A 23,359-nucleotide genomic window follows, 5' to 3' on the forward strand; every position below is an offset into this window, starting at 1 on the left:
AATAAACCCCATTTACAAAATAAATAAATAAATGTCATCTCATTGTCATGATGCCATCGACGTCATTCCTTGTTCATCATTTCATTATCGTCACTACGCCGCTGTCATACACTCGTCGTCGTGCCGTAATGCACAAGGGTGACCTTGGCAAGTGAGTGCTATTTCAAAAGTGGGCCAGCATCAGAGACAGGGCAGGCAGCATGTAGCCGAAGGCACGCATGTCCGTGAATGAACGCCGCAGAGTATAAATAAACGTGAGTTCGGAAACATGATGTGCCGCAACATTGCTTGAATGCTTATCACGTTGCCGTCGACATTCGTCAGACATGGATTCTGCATTAATTTTTCTTTTTATTTCCTACCATGCCTTGCCCTTTCACCACTCGTTTCTCCTTAGCGCTGATTTGTAGATAAACTAAATTTCCCAAGGGATTGGCGGCCAACCTATCAGGTACTGCCAGAGGCTCTGCTGCACTCTTAACGTGCAGCATCATTTTCTGTGTTTGTGTCGCCAGAGTGGCCTAGCAACACAACAGGCTGAAAATCTGTGTGTGCATAAATTTTGATTTCTCTGTCCCCGTGCATCGCAGTGGCAATCGCAGATAAGCTACTGTTTCCAGCTGGGAGGTCTACTGGACGGGCTGAATGCGTACGAGTACTTGTACCTGATTGGTCGGCTGCGAGGCATCCCTGAGTGCGAGTTGAAGCCCATGGTGGACAGCATCATATCGGTCGTTGACCTCGACGAGAACGCATCGAAGGAGTGCGGCGTGTACAGGTTGGCGCACGCCGATTGAAATTATGTAGCTAGCAATCTTACAACTAGCCGCGTGCGAGTAGCAATTTCGGGAAAAAAGAAGTATCGATTGTCAATTCAATAGCAGCAAAACGAATACAATCGGATATCGAATACTTTTTGAACTATCTTCTAGTAATAGACAGCTGTTGTCATAATAAATATAAAACGACGCTCACGTCCTTGTAAGTACTACATTACTGCGTTTCTGTCACGAAGTTTTATTTAAAGCGTGCGTGGGACATTAGCAAGAAATCAGAAGTTTGTCGGCGTAGAACATACTTTCGAGCAATACGTATACGTGACTTGGCGCATTTTAGGCCCGTACTGCGTCCGCGATATTTACCATACTTCTGCGCCAATTTTGTGTTTTATTGCTCGCAGTTAGCACTTTGAAATCGAATACTATTGAAAAATATTCTTCTTTACAATAGTGTACACGAATTGGAAGATCGCATCGAAAAGGGCTACACTTAATATGTTAAACAAGTTGGGAATATCGCATACACCTATTTGCGACATTGATGGCTGATATTTACAATTTGCTGCGTCCTGTTACTATGAATGTTAGAATAACAAAATTCGTAAAAGAATTACAAATATTTCCTCATTTCTCTAGCAAGTGCAAGACAACCGTTTCGTTCGCGGCGCTATCGCTAAAATGAAAGCTTAAGCGAACGGATTAGAAAACTGGGCAAGCTTGTATCGTTTCACGCCTAATAACAAACAATGCACTGAAAACGACGACAAGGCAGACGCACAGAGCGCTTGTGTTTGTGTGTACGCCTTCATTCGTCTCCACTTTCAGTGCTCTGTCTGTTATTAGCCATAAAGTGTTGTTTACACTATATTCGATGCATGCGATGCCACCTTCAAATGAACTTTGTGCCGATTCGGCAGCTTGTAAATTGGAAACACGAGAAAAAATTTCGGAACACAAACTGATTCTCATACGATTCCGCTCCTATTGGAGCAGCATCGCGACACAAGGAGGCAGTAGAAGCGGGATAAAGACGGCGCAGTGATTGGCTTGTTAGTCGGCGCTGGGACCCCGCTTTTAGCCACAAGTTTAGCCTACCTCGTGCATCTTGACAATGGCGGTAGCATAGAGGTAGGAAGAGCGATTGACTATGTGCTCAATGAGCAAGTGCAATACCGCAGTAATGTAAAGCGCTTTAAGCGGATGCAGACACAGTGACAATGTCCGAATAATTATTTCGGTCGCTGAAGTTGACAAAACAAATCCGTAATTTGTTCAATGTCGAGGCATTATAATTGTCTGACTGCAAATTGTACAGATAAAGTTTATAAATTCTCTCTTTAGTTCAGAATAACCAATAAATATCTTATTAAAACCCAGTTCTGCTAGGGACACGCATACTGCTTCTAAGGTCGGTGAGCATACGCCCTGCGTATGCGCACCGACCCAGCTCTGCATATAATTGAGATAACACCGTGCCTCGCAAAGCGGCCGCCATCTTCTCCTCCGCCTCTGCCCCTTTTGAGTAATGCAGTACGGTTGGGGACGCACCATTTAATGGCTGTCTTGCTGTCCACCACATTCCAAATACCAGATATTTGTTCGTCCACAACTGGAATATGCGTCGCCCTTCTGGTCACCTCAGCAAGTCTGTCTACTCAACTTACTGGAATCTGTGCAAAACCGCGCTGCACGTTTCATCGCTCGAGATTATAACCAACACTCCAGTGTCACTAACTTAAAGACTTCATTATCGCTATCATCCTTGGAATCACGAAGGAAGATAGCCACTCTCTGTTTATTGCACAAAATCGTCTACAACGCGAACGCAAATACCTTGCTACAATCCAAACCACATCGCCTATCTTAGAGTCTTCATAATCAACATAGTTTTATTCGTCTTTCGGCCGTAGCCAAGCCTTTACCACATCTACGCTTCCACGAGCAATTGATCAATGGTATGACTTCCATGATGATATCGTCTGTACTCTTGACCATGTGGCATTTAGAAATAAAATATTAACCATCTATGACTCTTTTTGCTATCGACATGATCACTTGAAATCATGTTTATAGAATAAGAGGGATGTCATGTAGGTCCACTCAATTTTGTATAAAACCCACTTATTCTATTATTACAATGTTACACCATATCTATTACACTTTACCATTGTATAATACCTTGTTCCTGAATTTCTTTTGTTTGCTTTCACGTTCTTGTTAAAATTATTCTCTAGTCCCCCTCACATGATGCTTGTGCATGGAGCCTGTCAGTATGTGTAAATAAAAATAAAATGTAGCAATCTGATTTCGCTCCCTCCGCCCCCCACCCCCCCAACCGTCCTAGCGGAGGCAACCGCCGAAAGTTGTCCATCGGTGCCGCTCTGCTGGGCCTGCAGCCTTTTGTGTTTCTGGACGAGCCGTACGCGGGCGTGGACGTCGTGTCACGGAACAAGATCTTCCGAGCCGTAGCAGAGATCAAGAAACGCTCGACGACGACCTTCGTGCTTACGTCACACAAGTGAGTGCTGTCACCATGCAGGCAGAGATGTCACACAGCGAAGCCAATGGGAAAATTGCTGTATACTAGCGAGGAGAGACCGAACGCTTGATTAACTAGTCACAGCCGAACGGAGCCAGTGCAGACATGTCCAGGAATTCAGGACATTCTCCTTCGGAGCTTCACAGCAACGCACAAGTGTAACTCAATGGGAAATTTTCTTTTCAAAATTATATTTCAGAATATCGGCTGAGTGTCAAAACGTTTCAACTGACTACAACAAGAAGGTAGCCCCTTCTAACAACATATGTATTTTGGCACTTAGTCAGAACACTGGTGGTGCGTTAAAGCAGTTAAAACAAGTCAGACAGGGAGGGTGAAGTCCCACTACAGGAGGAAATCGTTCTGAAACCTCCCGCCAGAGGGCACACTGACTTGAAGAAGCGCCAAATTTAAACCATAAAGCGGTTTATTACAGTTGGCATTGATAAGGTAATGGTAATTCAATTATCGGGTTTTACATTCCAAAACCACTTTATGATTATGAGGCACGCCGTAGTGGAGACTCCGGAGGTTTGCACCACCTGGGGTTGTTTAACGTGTTCCCAAATCTAAGCACACGGGTGTTTTCGCATTTCACCCCCATCGAAATGCGGCCGCCGTGGCCAAGGTAATGGTAGATGGAGTGTTATGCAGCCTGTTAGCACGCGCAGGTTTTTGAGAAGCAGCCGAGATGGTACAGAGTGGTTATGCGTGTGCATGTCATGAGCGCGCCTGTATATGGTTGTATGCGCCTGTGCGCTCTGTGTATGATTGTACGGCCGTGGGCCTCCGTATTTGCGTTTGCATGCACGCGAATGCGTGTATGCATGTGTGAGCGTTCCCGGCGTGTGTGCGTGCGCGTGTGCGCGCGCTTGCGGTGCATGCGTGGCCGCGTGTGAACGTGTACGCGTGTCAACGTGTTTTCGAATTTCAGCATGCACGATTGCGAGCAAATGTGTGCGTGTTTGTGTGCGCATGGATGCCTGTGGGTGCGTATAGTATGTGTGTACGTGTGTGTGCGTGCGTATGACGGATAAAGAGAGAGTACGTGCGTGTGAGGGAGAGTGCGTTTGTGTGCGGGAGAGACAGAAAGTGTGTGTGTGTGTGCGAGGGAGAAAGAGCGTGTGTATGCGCGAGGGAGAGAGAGACTGCGTGTGTGCGCGTGCTAGTGCCTCCATATTTGCATATGCTTGCACGCGAGTGTGTGTATGCGTGTGTGAGCGTTCGCGGTGTGCGTGCATGCCTGCATCTGCGTGTTAGTGCATGTGTGCGTGCGCTTCTGTGCTTGCGGCGCATGCATGGCGGCGTGTGAATGTACACGTGTGTGACCATGCGTATTCGTCTTTCAGCATGCATGCCTGCGCACAAAAGTGTGCGTGTTTGTGTGTGCACGGATATCTGTACGTGCGATGGAGAGAGCGTCTGAGTGCTTGTGAGGAAGAGAGTGTGTGCTCGTGCGAGGGAGAGACAGTGCGTGTGTTCGTGCGAGGGTGTGTGTGTTTTCAGGTGTGAGCGAATATTTTCCTCCTTACACCTGCTCTTAACTAAATTATGGGGTTTTACGTGCCAAAACCACTTTCTGATTATGAGGCACGCCGTAGTGGAGGACTCCGGAAATTTTGACCACCTACACCTGCTCTTGGAAACAAAAGCGGTGCAGAGAGCATTAAAACCCGTATTTAAATCCTCGAGACAACAACGAATGACACTGCATTTGTAGCATTATCTCTTTCTTAAAGTGAAACCGACAAAAGAAATGCGCCTGCGACGTCAGTATTGTCGCCCTTGGCTGGCACGGCCCCGTAAGAAGCTGCCATGCAGTTCAACTTCGTTATCTTGCTTCCGTTGGCGGCAGCGCAATGCCTTGAGAGCAATGACGCGCTAAATCAGCACTATCATCAAATCGTGCATCGTTTCTGTGACCAAGCACGCTTTCGGAAGCGCACGTTCGTTGCTACATTGACATTTCAACTTCAAACGGCTTTCCTTCGGAAAAACGATGTGAATAAATATCGACAGTTGTCTGGCGGCAAGGAACATGCTCACGGAGCCGTGCCATTCATCGCAATATCTCGAAAGGCTGGAAGCGGTCTGGTCGATGTTACCCACGATCTTTTTCCGCGTCAGTTAGGCTTTTAGAGAACGCGTAATTACAAAATATTTGTTCTTAGCTCTTACAGACACATGATTAATAAGCATATATTCGCTCAACTACAATATGTCGAAGACAGGCTCCAGACTGCTGTTTTGCTTTAGCCACCCAAAAACAATAATTTCAATGATAATCAACATAAATTCATAAATTGCCCACTCAACTGCCCAACTCGCTCCTTATCCGGAGGTTACCATCTGAACACTCGAATGATTACAATAATGTCAGGAAGATTTACATGGATCTATTCCTTAATATTTGGTCCCGTTAAAGAAGACCGCCTATATATTGATGGTGCAGTAGGCACCTAATAAATCAGGTGCGAATACCCGAACAGGTTTTCTTGACGCAATTCAAGTTGATGAACTTAAAACAGATGCATCCAACCGTGCACCTCCGTCTTTACAATGTATTCTCCTACATTGTACAAGAAAGGCCTCAGCGCCACGGTAAATCAAAAAAAGGTTTGAGGGAGCACTATTTGCTCTCACTAATAGATTTCTGAGCATTCGTGGCATCAGGCTTGGTTTCCTTGCGTCATGAGGAATGAAAGGAGCACATACCTAGGGGCCCAAGCAGGTAGACTGCTTCCGCCACTGGGTCGGCGTAAGATTACAGACAGACAGACAGACATACAGACGGACGGACGGACGGACGGACGGACAGACAGACAGACAGACAGACAGACAGACATACAGACAGACGGACGGACAGACGGACAGACGGACAGACAGACAGACAGACAGACAGACAGACAGACAGACAGACAGACAGACAGACAGACAGACAGACAGACAGACGGACGGACGGACGGACGGACGGACGGACGGACGGACAGACAGACAGACAGACAGACAGACAGACAGACAGACAGACAGACAGACAGACAGACAGACAGACAGACAGACGGACAGATGGACGGACGGACGGACGGACGGACGGACGGACGGACGGACGGACGGACGGACGGACGGACGGACGGTGAATTAGGGAAGTGAAGTAAAAGTAAAACAGTGAATTAGGGTCTGATTTATCTTGCATGAGTAATAGACAAATCGCGCAACAGAAGGTCCCCGGACTGATGTATGATGACGACATTCTGCCACTAGCGGACAGCGCATGTGATTTAGACACTTGCGAATATTTGTGGCAAGGCAGCGACAAACCTAGACCTTAAGTTTAACACAGAGAAATCGGGACTTATGATCTTTACTGAAAGGACGAATAATTACATGGCGTGAATTAAACAGCAAGTCATACGCATAGTCAAACAATGTATATACCTATGCGTATACATACAGGGTGTCCCACGTAATTTGAGCCAAAGATTAAAAATATGCAAATACAACGTAGCTGAACAGACGAAAGATAATGATGTTTGCCATCGCTTGGAGATACTCAGATGAATTTTTTATTCGGCTTAATTAAATATCTAGCCCTAATTATTTAATCAACTTCTCAAATATTATAATTCGGTGAAAAGTGTCAATGAGAAAATTGTATAGCAACACGAAAACTGCCAATCAAACTAAAATACAATGCCTCATAGCCTCGTAAGAGAGAGGCTACAAGGCCTCAGCAAAGTCAAGCGAACCGCGCTTAAATTCTTTGTAATCACGCATACAACATACAAAACAGCATGTCGAAAAATGTCATCATCAATGGCTCATACCCCAGTAAACAAGCAAAAAATGCAATGACTCATAGTCCCGTAAGTTTCATGGCTATTCACTTTGCGTGAATTAGCTGCGATGACACTACCTCTGTTGTCGTTGTCGGTGATTTCAATGTGCATGTGTGGGTATCGAAAAGGGGAGCGCTTTACGGGTTCCGTGTTGCAGACATGTACCTTGCGATGCCACACTGATCCGGCCCAACCGTCCATCCAGCGGCGTACGTGTAGCTTTGACAGTCTCAAAGAATGTGATTGCAGTTGCGAGTGAATTAATGACGACCCTGAAGACAATGAATGAGTTTACCTTTTGTTCAAAATTATGTGTCACCTCCGAGTCATGTGCTAAACAGCTTCGCTGGTCACCCACCTTCACGGAGCGGAATGGCTCATGATTTTTTTACTTTATCTCTTTCTTTCTTTATCTCTTTCTTTTTTATCTCTTTCTTTCTTTCTTTCTTTATCTCTGTCTTTCTTTCTTTATCTCTTTATGTCTTTCTTTATCTCTTTACCTGTTTCTTTATCTCTTTCTCTCTTTCTTTCTTTCTTTATCTCTTTCTTTTTCTTTATCTCTCTCTTTCCTTCTTTCTTTTGTTCTTTCTTTCTTTCCTTTGTTCTTTTTTCCTTTGGTTTCTTCATTCATATTCAGCCATTGCACCTTTGCTTGCTTACGAGGGTATGAGCCATTCCTGATTATGTCGCTCTTTTTTTCGCGAAGGAGCCACTGCTGCTGGTATTTTTTGTACCATTCCTCTACTTTTCTTGTATCACTCTTCTACTTTCTATCACCGCCTATAGGGGGGGGGGGGGTATGAGCCATTGCTACGAGCCACTTGAGCCCTTCGCCTTAAAGGGAAGCTGAAACACATTTCGAAAAAAATGAGTTCTCTGCGGCATTTTACAGTTTTGAGTCCCCTGAACACGAATATCTGGTTCAAAAAGGGCGGAAACAAACGCAAGCGGCTGTTTTTTCAAGAAAACGCGCACCAGCGCGTCAGGGCATCGCGCGAACGCCGCTGTTGCCTGTGATTGGTCGGGGCCGCTGTGACGTCGTTGGCGGTTGTCGCCGGTCGGCGACGCCGCATGTCTCCGTTTCAGAGCGTAGCACCATTCCTTTCTCTCTGGTAGCACGCGCTTCTGCTGTTATGGCTTCATAGCTGAGTTGTAAGATGGAACGTTCTCGCTGTCTCCGACAGCTTGTATTTTCCCCGTACATGTTTGAACCCACAGCCGATACGGAAAACGATGGCGGCAACGGCGGCAACGACGATGTTGAGTGTGCCAACAGCGAGGGCGATGTGTGCACCTTCTCGCGCGCTGGAAATCTTAGCTAGTACGTACGTTGTTTTTTTTTCATGTAGCTGCACGTTGCAATGACGGGAGAAAAAATGCGCTAAAGTGTCACTGGGAACATGCTGCTGGAGGAATGCCGAAGCACTAACTTCTCATTAGATTCTAAACAATGGGGGCAATTCCGCGATGTCAAGCACCTTGCCGCTGCTTGTATAAAGTCCCGTGGTTTTTTCAGCGTTGATACACGATCGCGAACTTAAGTGCCGCATTTCAAAACGCGCACATGCAGTGCTGTGAGGTACAGTCATGGAAGTTGCTTATCATACACATCCAGAGATGACCAGAGGTATTATATGTGCAATATTCATACTATGGTTCGACGACTTTGCGAGTGTGGCTCGATCAAGAATCGGTATGCGTGCTCCATGCTGGTGTTGACATAAAGATATTAGGCAGTTTTAGCACCGCCGTGTGGTAAACACGATAACTGAACCGTACGTAAAATGTCACTAGGCCATGACACTCCATTTGATACCTCCGGTGCAACGCTGTGGAAGCTGCGCTTGAAGTCCGGTCACCAAAATTTATTACTGCGCGCGTTTCCGTCTATGCTTCACAGCGTGTCAGCGGCGTTTGCTCGCGCGAGCATGCACGTGAAGCTGCCGCGACGGGCTGCAGTTAAAAAATACCGAAAAGAATTTTTTTTTTTTAAGAACGTGTTAGCAGCCGTATAAGTACACGGATGGTATATTCTCTTGTAGGAGAATATAGACGGAACAATGCCGGGCTTCAGTCGCGCCGATTTAACTGGAATAGCGATTGCCCACATCATTGTCAAGCTCCGATGATAGTCACTGTCGCGGAAATGGTCCGAGCACAGCACAGTTCATTCCGTCGGCACGAACTCATCTCTCCTCACCGCACGTACCCACTGCGCTGCAAGCTTCTTTTCCTTCGGGAATTTGTGAAGCACCACATCGTCTCGCCCGCCTGTGTTCGCGCAGCCGAATGCTGCACAGAACGAGGGCATGTTGGGCGCCCTTGGCTGCAGGCACTCACGCAGCACAGAAGGAAAGAACAGTTTACGAAAATCGCAAAACAAACGTGAGCGGCAGCGGCGGCGGTGGCGGCGGCGGCGGGGGCAGATCTCTCGTAGCGTCGTTCAGTAGAGCGCAGGACGGAAAGACGCATGCGCGCACATGTCAGCACGGCGGTCTGCAGCTCGGTTGTCTCGGTCTCCGCCCATGACGTCGCTCTCGCTGGTTCTCTCCTCTGGCAACAACCTCACCCGGCGCTTCGGGAAGCGATGGGGGCGTGTCCGTGCGGGTGATTTAGAAAGCGATTTCCGCCCCTTATATTAACAAAACAAAAAAAAATTCGGAACCGTAAATTATTAGGTCTGTTCTTCCCAATCCCAGCAATTCATGGAAATTGAAAACCGTTTCAGCTTCCCTTTAATAAACCGTGCGCCAATTTAGCGGGGCGGTTTGTTACTACTTCCACCTCGAGCACTAGGTCGGAACTCATGTTTCCCTTGACTGCATATGTTCATCAACATTAATTCTAAAAAAAAATCCGGTATTTTTTTATGTGTTAGCAATAGAAAGTTAAAATATATTCCGCAAAGAACTCACCCCAATACTTCAGTACTTTTTGTTCTAACACACACGTGCGCGCTGCTCTATTTGATACAATGTAAGAAAAAAATTATCCATTGCTTTCCGCCCGGCAGCTGTGTTTATTCTTAATGACACCAGGAAACCGACCCTGATGCCACCAACACTCATATAGTTATCGGGAGCGTGCACAATGTTCTCACCGTAGCGCTGAAGTGTTTCTTGTATAGCGGAGGAGAGTCCGTCGTAAAAGCAGAAGTGCACTGTTGGGCACATGTGCTTAAGTTGATGAACTTGAATTGCGACAAGAAAACCCGTCGAAGCAATCGCACCTGCTTTTTAAGAAGCCTACTGCACCATGAATATCCAGGCAGTTATTTTTTAACCGCGCCAAACATTAATAGAGCAATATAAATCTTGCTCACATTATTGATATCATTCGAGTGTTGAAATTGCTAGCCTGTAGATACGGAGTAACTTGATTAGTTGTTTGCGTAATAAACAAAGGTACGATAATTAAATTGTCTATAATTGATCTTAGGCAGATAACGGACATGAGTTGCTTGGAGCCAGTCCTCGAGATTATCTAGCTGAGCGAATAATTATTAAACATGCTTCTGTAGTGCACAAATTTTTTCAAGTAACCTCTTTGAAAGCATAACTGATGCTGAAAAAGAATGTTTATAAGGGCGACCTGACCGAGCCCAGTCTTTTGTGATAATGCGATCAATGGCATCGCTCCGTGAGTAATGTACATAGCTTGCGGCCAGTCCGCTTTCGATGTACGTACATTGGTTTTTTTTTTCGTTATCACGCAGTTTAAAGCTTTAGGGTGCGATCTTGTACGCGTTCCAAACTCGAACGGAGGCGGTCCGTTCTTTCCGTCGCGAAATTGGCGGTCCGTTCCGTTGCGTTCGTCCGATAGCAGACAACACGGAATGATCGACAGCAGATATCACTTCACAATTGACGTCATGGCGTTCGACACCGTTCAAACTGACCAAGCGTGTGCGGCTCGGTGGAACGGACCGCCTCCGTTCTATTTTGGAACGCGTACAAGATCGCACCCTTAGGGTGCGATCTTGTACGCGCAGAAGGCACGCGAAGAAGGCATTGCCTTATATGCAGAGGAGGAAATGTATGTATACTACCATACAACCTTAACTCGTAAGAGGAGAGGGGCACCGACTGTGGGGTTGTGTGTGCTGTACGAACGAAAGACGGAATTAGGATATCCACTGTCTGTATATATTCAGGCACACCCAACTGTGGTATTAAGAAGTTCATGACCACGCGCTTTGCATTGGTTAGCCGCGATGACACTACCCTTGTGATCACCATTGAAGGCTTCAATGTGGGCATTTCAAAACCAGAAAAGAAACGGTTCACTGAGCTTGTGCAAGAAGAATTTGAAGTGCTAGACCGATCGAAGTAACTCAATTAGGTAACAACGGTTGTGCATAGCTTCTACTTTGGCCAAGATTCTGTCTAAGGTTGTAACCGGGCCAACCCGTATATGTCACAGCAATCACAAGGCTATCGTCACTACCATTACCGAATGGTGAAAATAAATGCATGACCCCTTGTCTAATTCTGTCTGATGTGCTACAGCTTAGCTGGTCATCCATCTTCACAGAGTGTAATGGCTCCTAATATATTTTTTTTCTTTTTTCGTTGGTTTTGCTTTCAGAAACTGATAATGGTATAAAGGCAGTGCCATTCAATCTTGTCTCTGTGAATATAAATAAGATTCAAGTAAACTCTATATCCACGCCGTGCTTGCTTAATGTCTGTGGTGTTGGCCTGCTAAGCACGAGGTCGCGGGATCAGATCCCGGCCACGGCGGCAGCATTTCGTTGGGAATGGAATGCGAAAGCACCCGTGTACTTAGATTTAGGTGCAAGTTAAAGAGTCGAAATTATTCCGGAGTCTCCCATTACGATGAGACTCATAATCAGATTGTGAGCTTGACACGTAACAAGCCCATAATTTTAACGTCGGTATTTCATTTGCATGCGAGAATAGGTACAAGTAAGGAAATGCTAGCTTCTCACACACACCTATACACACAAACATATTTTCACCACACACACACATTCTCTCTCAAGCACACAGACGTAAAGATAACTGGCATCTTCACCTCCACGCACATTTTCACGCGCCCACGCATGTGCACACACAGAAAAATGTGCACACGCACGCACGTACACTGAAATGAACGCATACACAAATGCGCGAATGCACGCAGACGCATGAGCGCGCTCGTTCGCACGCAGATTCAAATACGGAGACACAAGCGCGGGCGAACGCACAAACTCAAGTACACGCGCATGCACACTCAAGACGTGCACACGCATATACACTTTCTCTTCCTCCCTGCTGCCTCACAAGACGCTACTGCGTGCAGAATGAATCACACTTGCACTGCAATTACAGTTCCAACGCCAGCTCTAATAAATCACCTTACAGTTTAAATTTCGTGCTTCGTGAAGTCAATAGGGCTATATTTTTATCTATACTGACTACAAGAGTGTAGTTAGTGTAGGAAGTCACCCGCCGCGATTGCTCAGTGGCTATGGTGTTAGGCTGCTGCGCACGAGGTCGCGGGATCGAATCCCGGCCACTACGGCCGCATTTCGATGGGGGCGAAATGCGAAAACACCCGTGTACTTAGCTTTAGGTGCACGTTAAAGAACCCCAGGTGGTCGAAATTTCCGGAGTCCTCCACTACGGCGTGCCTCATAATCAGAAAGTGGTTTTGGCACGTAAAACCCCATAATTAAAAACAATTATGAGTGTAGGAAGTCGACATTTCTTACTTGGCTTAGAATAGTTTAGCTCCGCCTACCTACCTGTCCTAACTCTCCTGAGGAAGTTCCGAGCAGGCTCTGCTTCGCTGAGCACTATCGAGTCGCCCCACAACCATGACCAGAGTCCTGCTTTATACATCTACACCTGTGCCTTATGGAGCGTGTGTTGTGTCTGCTCTCGCGGAAGTCCTCCTTGTTCATCGCGTTGCTCTTCAGCAAACCATCGTCAGTATCACCAACAACTCTACCAGCCTTCCGCTCGTCAACTTAGGAACCGGTGACCACGTCCTACCACAAGGCATAGCCTTTGGTACGCTGTCTTTCTCCGAAGTTTGCCTATTTTCAGCCTCGGCTGCTTATATTACGTCGTCTCCCGTTGACTCTTCTTCTTTGCTGGCTGTTCTTCCTCAGCTTAAAAACGTTATTGCTCTGGGACTTCCGCCTCACCACGCCAACTAGCTGCTCTCCGCGTTCAGCAACATTTCTGACCTGGGCCGCCCTTTCGGCCAGACCTCTCTCACGACACACCATACCGACATCGGTGACGCACACTCTATTCACAGGCGACCATACTGTCGGTCCTTGCACGAATGACAAGTCATTCAAACGGAGGTCGAGATGATTCTCTGTCGATGAATCGTTGAACCATCATCCAGTCCTTGGGCGTCCCATGTCGTTCTAGTTAAAAAGGACGCCAGCTGGTGTTTCTGCGTGGATTACCGGCACCTCAACAAGATCACTAATAAAGACGTTTATCCTATATCACGCGTTGATTATGCCCTCGACTCCCTCCAAGGTGCGAAGTACTTTTCTTCGATCGACCTTGGTTCCGCTTACTGGCAGACTGTGCCGACGACATGGACCGAGAGAAAACCGCCTTTATAACAGCCGATGGCCTACACAACTTCAAATTTATATCATTCGGCTTATGTAATGCTCCATCTACTTTTTAATGCATGATGGACACACTCCTTCATAACCTCAAGTGCTTCATCTGTATTTGTTACTTATATAACGCTGCCGTTTTTGTTCCTACATTTGCCACGCACCCGGAGTGCCTCTCGCTCGTTCTTTCTGCTTTTCCCACTGCTGGCCTTCAACTTAATTCATCTAAATGTCACTTCGGACAGCGCTAAATTACTATCCTCGGTCATATTGTTCATTCATCTGGTGTGCGCCCAGACCCGGGAAAAGCTCGTGCCGTACAGAAGTTTCCCGTGCAAACATGTGCTAAATATGTCCGGAGCTTCGTGGGCCTGTTCTCGTACTTCCGCCGCTTCATGCACAATTTTTCGGAGGTCACTCGTCCTCTGCTCTTCTGAAGGCAGGTGCTGCATTTTCTTGGGGACCTGAACAAGCAACTGCCTTCTCGAAGCTTATCTCTCTACTTACATCTTCATTTCTTCTTGCGCACTTCGACCAGACTGCTTCAAGAGAAGTCAGCACTGATGCCAATGGTCATGGAATCGGTGCCATTTTTTGCCAACGTCAACAAGGCCACGACCGCGTCATTGCCTACGCCAGCCATCTGCTTTCTCCAGCTGAGCGGAATTATTTCATTACTGAACGTGAGTGCCTTGCAGGTCTCTAGGCAGTGGCGAAATCGCGCCCCTACCTAAGTGGTCGGCCCTTTACATTCACCACAGACCACCATGCGCTCTGCTGGCTTTCGTCCCTCAAAGACCCTACCGATCACCTAGGTCACTGGGCGCTACGCCTACAGGAATACCCGTACACAGTTGCTTACAAGTCCGATCGTTTATACCAAGATGCCGACTGCTTGTACCGCCACCCAGGTGATGTTCCTGCGACCTATGCTTCTGCTCTGTATTTTCTCCGTCTGCTTAGCTGACCTTGCTACCGAACAGCGCCGAGATCCAAGCATACGTGATATGATGGAAAAGCTTACATCTAGGTCATGTGACCTTTCTTTTGGTATGTTCCTACTCAAGGACGGCATTTTATATCGGCGTAGCATGTACCCCAGTGGATTAGATGGTGCTGGTTATTACGCGGCATCTTCGCACTGCTATTCTGTCCAAGCTGAACGATGTACCAACTTTTGGTCACCTCGGGGAATCTGTGCGTACGACCGTGTCCGGCGACGATTCTTTTGGCCTGGTATGCACCGATCTGGCCGCCGCTACGTCGCTTCTTGTGAGTTACGTCAACTCCAGAAGAAGCCATCTGAGTTCACTGTTGCTTTACTCCTACCTCTTGGGTTTCCTACCGAATCCTTCTATCGCGTTGGTGTAGACCTCTTGGTACCTTTCCCCAGATCCGACTGATGCAACAGGTGTATTGCCGTCGCAACACATTATACAATTTGGTTCGCGTTCACTAGAGCCCTTCCAACTGGCGTAACCGAATTATGGGGTTTAACGTGCCAAAACCACTTTCTGATTATGAGGCCCGCCGTAGTGGAGCACTCAGGGAATTTCGTAACCTGGGGATCTTTAACGTGCACCTAAATCTAAATCCACGGGTGTTTTCGCATTTCGCCCCCATCGAAAAACGGCCGCCGTGGCCGGGATTCGTTCCCGCTCCCTCGTGCTCTACAGCCCAACACCATAGCCACTGAGCAAGCACGGCGGGTAAACTTCCAACTGGCGTAGCCTACTTACTGTTGTAATGCACAACGTCCTTGTTCGCCCCGGCGCTCCTCGTCAACTTTTTACCGACAGGGGTCGCTCCTTTCTCTTTACCTCGGAGGACGAGCTCCTGCGAGGTATGTGGAAAGGTGTAATGGCTCCAGGACTTACTTTTGGAAAGGTGGTTGTTTGCTTTAAATCAGGGGTACAATCAGGCCTCGATGGGAACCAAAGGTCAGTGGATCGCCTCGCATTGGGCGCTCACGGGAAGACTACAAATGAAGCTGTGCAGGGTGATACGGGCTGGACTAGTGTTGAAGTGAGGGGAGCTCGCAGTAAAATTGAGTATGGAGAACGGCTGAGGAATATGGAAGAAAGTAAATGGGCTGGGAGAGTGTTGAGATATCTGTACAGAAAAAACATTGATTCGCAGTGGAGGAAAATAATTAGTAAACACACCAGCAAGTATGCGGCCTATAGGGTGGGCAACACAGCAACAACGAACGTCAAGCTGAAAGTCAGAGAGCCTGAAATAATCTCATGGGTGGCGGCAATGGAAAAGAAACCTGCCATGAGTAACTACTTCAAAGGAAAAAAGCGAAATCAGGAAAGAAACCATTTATGATAACTCAGACGGAAGCTCATAACTTTTCGAGGCGAGATCGGGATGCCTTAGAACACGTTACTATAAAGCCTGATGTATGAAGGAAGAAGCAGCATGTGCTTGCTGCGGTAAAGCTAGGGAAACTATGGAGCATGGTTTATTAGAATGTGAAGACGTCTACCCAGCAGTCGATTGAGGCACCACTGGCCTGCTTGAAGCCCTTGGGTTAAGCGGGAGCAGTGGAAAAGTAAACATGTCCGCAATAGGCATTAGTAAGAGGCGATTGGAGGATCGGTGGAAGTAAAGTAGGGAAACGACAAAAAACGGAGACGTACAAAAGCACATTTCGCAATAGGGGATCAGAAAATTTGGGTGTGGTAGTCCATAGTACTTTATTATTGTTTAACCTAGGTGGGATATTAGGCAGTATAATAGCAAGAGCTGGGTGGCGCAACCCACCGCCCTGTTCCGAAGGGGATGCTCATAATATCCATCCATCCATCCAGTTGTGGGCGACTTCGTCCGTCCTTATTCAACCAAGCACAAATTTACTAATTCATGTCATCCGCAGACCTATGGTCTTACGTAGTGGCTTCATCGAATAGTAACAGACATGCTCTTCATATATGTTTCTGATGACCATCGTGACTGGGATAGTGCTCGCCCGTTTGTCATATTAGCGTACAATTCATCACGCCATGGCACTGCACGTTACTCGCCATTTTATTGGTTGTGCGGCCGAGATTCAGTATTGCTTTTTAATACAATACTGCCTACCCCTGAAGAGTCCGTGTCTCAGTATAAAAGCGAAGCCGTTGCTCGAGCCCAAGAAACACGCCAAGTTGCTCACGGTCGCCTTTGTGCTTCTCAGAACAAGAGTAAAAGTATTTGTGACAGTAGTCGCCGGGACGCCGATTATATTCTCGGGGATCTTGTCCCTCTTCGATCTCCCACCCGCCGTTTCGGCCTCTCGGAAAAACTGATATCCCGCTACTCCGGTGCTTACCGTGTCCTCTGTCAGGTAACATACGTAACCTACTATATGTCTCCGGTCACACCTACTACTCGCTCCATCCAGACTTCCCATGACGTCGTTCAGGTCAGCCGCCTAAAACGCTCCCAGCCCTTTTCTGCCTAAAAAGCATCGGGACGGCGCTTCCACGCCAAGTGGAAATATGTTGCGCAGCCCTGCACAAAGCTGAGGAAGATGAGCACGAGCTTAGGTCTGAAGAAGTGAACACTTTAATGAATAGCCTGCTGTAGGCTTGGCTTTGTCAAATACTGTAAATTACAGTACATTCTGTCAATAAAATATATGGCCTTTTACGTGACAAGACCACGATCTGATTATGAGGCATGGCGTAGTTGGGGAATATGGAAAATTTCGACTACCTGGGCACCTTTAACGTACACCTAAATCTAAGTACACGTGTGTCTTCGCATTTAGCCCCCATCGAACTGCGGCCGCCGTAATGCATATGCGCTACTCATCTTGCTTCTTCTCTCAGCAAAAGTATTAGTCTAAACCTAACTTAACGGGAAGCGTTAGCTCCTACCTGGGAAATCATCAGTCCTTTCTTCTTACAACCACTGCAGCGCAATTCATGAGTTATGTTGAACTTAAAAGAAACAGTTACAATTAGATTTTAGAAAGCCAATTTTATTTAGCTTCCACTTTTCTAAATTCTACAAAAATGCGAAATCTCAAGAAACAATACTCAAAGTATACGACTTTGTACCTCAGCAACTAAAAACGATATCGGAATTCTCTAAGCTGCGCCTAATATTTCATTTAATGCAGACAAAATTGATATATCATTTGCCACCCTGAAATACATCCCTAACACCTGAATATGGTATTCGCAAAATCTTAACAGGCATTGTAACTTCACATAAGTTATAAATTCATACATCAAATTTTTCCGATTGAGATGCTCCAAGGGATGCAGTTTAGAGGGATGCGATATCAGTTTTTATCCTAACTAACGGATTTGTAAACTTCGAACTTCTTTTTCAAATTTGCCGATTTCCAATAATTCTTGTCAATAATGCCACGGCCTAGTCCAAAATTATTATTGCAGCAATCACTGTGATCGAACGTTCTCTCTTGAATGCAACAATTCTCATTCATATCGGTTGAGCGATTTTTTCATAAAATCATTTACGCATTTTGCATGTATTCGAGCAGCCGGCATCGAAGAAGGGCCCGAGCTAAAGCTTCCTCTTATTGAATCACACTGGTTCTTAGAAAACACAAGAAAACTAACGCTGACTATACCGAAGCCGGCGGCCGCAGTCATGCACAAATAAACAGAAAAAACAACGAAGAAAGGGAACCCAACGCAAGCTTTGCGGGAGCTGTTATCTCGGCCAGACATCTCACCCGGAATGCCGGGTGTCTGGCAAGGTGTCTAGCAAAATCATCGATTCATTGCAAGTCGAGCAAGTAGTAGCAATCCCTTTCTCTATGGTAGCAGGTTGTCTTCAAGATAACGCTGATACATAAGCGCGCTCGTTTCCACGTGCCGAGGGGAAGCAACAGTCTCAGGGTGTGCTCCTTTTTATTGTGTTTTCTTTAGTTGTGCGTCATGGTATACGTCACGGCGCGAATTTCAAATCCTTAAGATTGTTACGCCACGTAGTGGCGAAAAGAGAAACTAAACGCATGTCCAGAATTCCTGGGTATGGGCAAGTCGAGGTGCAAGCACCGAGCTTCCTCTAAGTTCTAGCACATACGTGTCGTATAATATTGTGCTTCTTACAACTCTCACCAACCTGCAGCATGGACGAATGCGAGTTTTCATGCGATCGGCTCACCATCATGGCCTACGGCCAAATGATGTGTCTGGGCACGCTGCAGCGACTGCGCGAGAAGTTCGGCCAAGGCTACCGACTCGAGTTCCTCCTCAAGCACACGGCGGAGTCAGACGCGCCCAGGCTCAAGCAAGCTGTCGCAAAACTCTTCCCTAATGCTCTACTCAAGGACGACAACAGGGTATCCCAGCTCTAACGCTATTACCGTTAATTTGAAACTCCATCCGATTGCGGAACGCCTCTATATCCATCTATGTGGTTCCGCTACTTACCTTTTATTGCGGTAACATTCTTAGAGGACTTCACGCACCTCTCTGGTTCTGCCAATCTATCTATCTATCTATCTATCTATCTATCTATCTATCTATCTATCTATCTATCTATCTATCTATCTATCTATCTATCTATCTATCTATCTATCTATCTATCTATCTATCTATCTATCTATCTGTCTGTCTGTCTGTCTGTCTGTCTGTCTGTCTGTCTGTCTGTCTGTCTGTCTGTCTGTCTGTCTGTCTGTCTGTCTGTCTCTCTGTCTGTCTGTCTGTCTGTCTGTCTGTCTGTCTGTCTGTCTGTCTATCTATCTATCTATCTATCTATCTATCTATCTATCTATCTATCTATCTATCTATCTATCTATCTATCTATCTATCTATCTATCTATCTATCTAGCTAGCTAGCTAGCTAGCTAACTAGCTAAATAACTCACTCACTCACTCATTCTCCAACTAACTAACCAACTATCTAACGAACCAACGAAACAACCATTGCAGCAACTTCGATCACTTTGGACCTGTTAATGAGTACATATTGCCTATCTGTAACGGACCTCGTCTATGCCGACATGGCTCACTCTTGGTGCGCGATTAGGTAGGTACCGAGTTTCAACGTAGTTCTTTGCCGCAGTCTAGGAGCGCTGGGTGTATTCCAGCAGGTATGTGCCGCTCGTGTTCTACCCAGTGGTTCAGGTAACGACGAAAACGTTGTTATATATATGTATGTATATGTATATATATATATGTATATATATATATATATATATATATATATATATATATATATATATATATATATATATATATATATACATGCAACGTGCGTTGTCCACGTAAGAAGTTAGGTTAACACCAAGATTTTTTATGTTAAGTGTTATGCAAAATGGTGGGTGATGTGCCCTCTTCTGCAACAGGCACACTAAATCTACGTTCGTTTCACACATAAATAACATCCCCATTTTACATGAGACTCCATATAAAAATCTTGGTGTTAACCTAACTTCGACTCTTTCGTGGTCAACACACATTGCATACATATGCGCCAAAGCTTCGAGATAATTAGGATACATGACACGCAAGTTACATAATTCTACAAAAGACATCGATAAACTAGCTTATCTAACGTTGGTTTGACCTCAGCTTAAATAAGCCGAATTCTTCTAGTCTTCCCATCAGAAATACTTAAACGAAAAACTCGAATCTATTCAGAATAGGGCTGCGCGTTTTACTTCATGTATGTATGAGTATACAGGCCGCCATTGGACAGGCCGCCATCGGAATCTGAACCTGGCAAAGTTTAACGCTAGAACGTTATCTAGTGAGACGAGTCTAGCAGTGCTATTGGAGGAGTTAGAGGGCAGTAAACGGGATATAATAGCGCTCAGAGAAGTTAGGAGGACAAAAGAAGCATATACAGTGCTGAGAATGTGCACGTCCTGTGCTACTGGGGCTTAGCGGAGAGACGAGAACTAGGAGTCGGACTCCTGATAAATAAGAATATAGCTAGTAATATACAGGAATTCTATAACAATATCGAGAGGGTGGCAGGTCTTCTTGTGAAAATTAATAAGAGGTACGAATTGAAGGTCGTACAGGTCTATGCCCCTACATCCACTCATGATGACCAGGAAGTCGAAAGCTTCTATGAACACGTGGAATCGGCGATGGGTAAAGTAAAAACATAAACACTGTACTGCCGGGTGACTTCTATGCCATGGCAGGCAAGAAGCAGGCTGGAGACAAGTCGGTGGGAGAATATGGCATAGGCTCTAGGAATAGCAGAGGAGAGTTATTAGTAGAGTTTGCAGAACAAAATAATATGAGGATAATGAATACCTTCTTCCGCAAGCGGGATAGCCGAAATGGCACATGGAGGAGCCCGAATGGAGAGACTAGAAATGAAATAGACCTTATACTCTGCGCTAACCCTGGCATCATACAAGACGTGGACATGCCCGGCAAGGTGCGCTGCAGTGTCCATAGGATGGTAAGAAATTGAGTTAGCCTAGACTTGAGGCGGTGAGCGGAAGAAAATGGTACATAAGAAGCCGAGCAATGAGTTAGCGGTAAGAGGGAATATAGAGGAATTCCGGATCAAGCTGCAGAACAGGTATTCGGCTTTAACTCAGAAGAGGACCTTAGTGATGAAGATATGAACGATAATCTTATGGGCATTTTTAAGGAGTGTGGAATACAAGTCGGCAGTAACTCCGTTAGACAGGATGCTAAAAAGCTATCGCAAGAGACGAAAGATCTGATCAAGAAACGGCAATGTATGAAAGCCTCTAACCCTACAGCTAGAAAAGAACTGGCAGAACTTTCCAAGTTAATCAACAAGCATAAGACAGCTGACGTAAAGAATTATAATATGGATAGAATTGAACATGATCTAAGGAACGGAGGAAGCCTAAAAACAGCGTAGAAGAAATTAGGAATAGGCAAGGATCAGATGTATCTGTTAAGAGACAAAGCCAGCAATATTATTACAAATATGGATAAAATAGTTCAAGTGACTGAGGAGTTCTATAGAGAGTTATACAGTACCAGTGGCACCCACAACGATAATGGAAGAGAGAGCATTCTAAAGGAATTTGAAATCCCACAAGTAACGCCGGAAGAACTAAAGAAAGGCTTGGCAGCGCGGAGGATCAGGTAACAGCCGATTTGTTGAAGGATGTTGGGTAGAGTGTTCTAGAAAAACTGGCCACCGTCTATACTCAATGCCTCATGACTTCAAGCGTACCGGAATCTTGGGAGAACGCCAACATAATCCTAATCCATAAGAAAGGGGATGCTAAAGACTTGAAAAATACAGACCGATCAGCTTGCTGTTCGTTGCGTACGAAGTCTTTACTAAGGTAATTGCAAATAGAACCAGCAACACCTTAGACTTATGTCAAACAAAGGACCAGGCAGAATTCCGTAAAGACTACTCAACAATAGACGATAGACACACTATAACTAAACCTTATATATAATTTCATTGATTACGAGAAAGCGTTTTATTCAGTTGAAACCTCTGCAGTCATGGAGGCATTCGGAATCAGGGTGTAGACGAACCGTATGTAAAAGTACTGAAAGATACAGCTACCGTAGTCCTCCATAAAGCAAGCAACAAAATCCCAATAAAGAAAGACGTCAGGCAGGGAGATACGATCTCTCCAATGCTATTCACAGCGTGTTTACAGGAGGTATTCAAATACCTGGATTGGGAATAATGGGGGATAAGTGTTACTGGAGGATACCTTAATAACTTGCGATTCGCTGATGATATTGCCTTGCTTAGCAACACAGGGGACCGATTGCAATACATGCTCACTGACCTGCAGAGGCAAAGCAGAAGGGTGGGTCTAAAAATTAATCTGCAGAAAACAAAAGTAATGTTTAACAGTCTTGAAAGAGAACAGCAGCTTACGATAGGTAGTGAGGCACTCGAAGTAGTAAGGGAACACATCTACTTGGACCAGATGCTGACCTCGGATCTGGATCATGGGACTGATATAATCTGAAGAATAAAAATGGGCTGCGGTGCGTTTGGCAGGCATTCTCAGGTCATTAACAGCAGTTTGCCATTATTCCTCAAGAGAAAAGTGTATAGCAGCTGTGTCTTACCAGTACTCACCTATGGGGCAGAAACCTGGAGGCTTACGAAAAGAGTTCTACTCAAATTGAGGACGACGCAACGAGCTATGGAAAGAAGAATGATAGGTGTAACGTTAAGGGATAAGAAAAGAGCAGATTGGGTCAGGGAACAAACGCGAGTTAATGACATCTTAGTTGAAATCAAGAAAAAGAAATGGGCATATGGGCAGGACATGTAATGAGGAGGGAAGAGAACCGATGGTCATTAAGGGTTACGGACTGGATCCCAAGGGAAGGGAAGCGTAGCAGGGGGCGGCAGAAAGTTAGGTGGGCGGATGAGATTAAGAAGTTTGCAGGGACGGCATGGCCACAATTAGTACATGACCGGGGTTGTTGGAGAAAAATGGGAGAGGCCTTTGCCCTGCAGTTGGCGTAACCAGGATGGTGATGATGATGATGATCATATGCGTATTCCAAAGGCATAACACAGATTAAATTTGACTCCTCACTACAGCCCTTGCAGGATCGTGGTGATCAAGCCCAGCTATCATTATTTCATACATACGTCACTAATGCAGCGCCATCAGTTCTGCCTTTTGAAACTCCCCATTACAGGTCACGCAAATTGTACA

General features: G+C 45.8%; 1 protein-coding gene across 5 annotated transcripts in view; it reads left to right on the forward strand.

Moving 5' to 3' along the window:
• The window catches only part of LOC135907196 (phospholipid-transporting ATPase ABCA3-like), a 248,818-nt gene that overhangs the window by 224,306 nt on the left and 1,153 nt on the right, over positions 1 to 23,359 (forward strand). For all 5 annotated transcript variants that reach the window (XM_070525186.1, XM_065438880.1, XM_065438883.1 and 2 more), the window contains 3 exons: positions 591 to 778; positions 3,124 to 3,297; positions 18,838 to 19,051. In XM_070525186.1, the coding sequence (XP_070381287.1) occupies positions 591 to 778; positions 3,124 to 3,297; positions 18,838 to 19,051 (576 nt within the window). The remainder of the gene's footprint in view (positions 1 to 590; positions 779 to 3,123; positions 3,298 to 18,837; positions 19,052 to 23,359) is intronic.

The sequence above is a fragment of the Dermacentor albipictus genome, chromosome 9 (genome assembly GCF_038994185.2).
Source record: "Dermacentor albipictus isolate Rhodes 1998 colony chromosome 9, USDA_Dalb.pri_finalv2, whole genome shotgun sequence".
Classification (NCBI taxonomy): Eukaryota; Metazoa; Arthropoda; class Arachnida; order Ixodida; family Ixodidae; genus Dermacentor; species Dermacentor albipictus.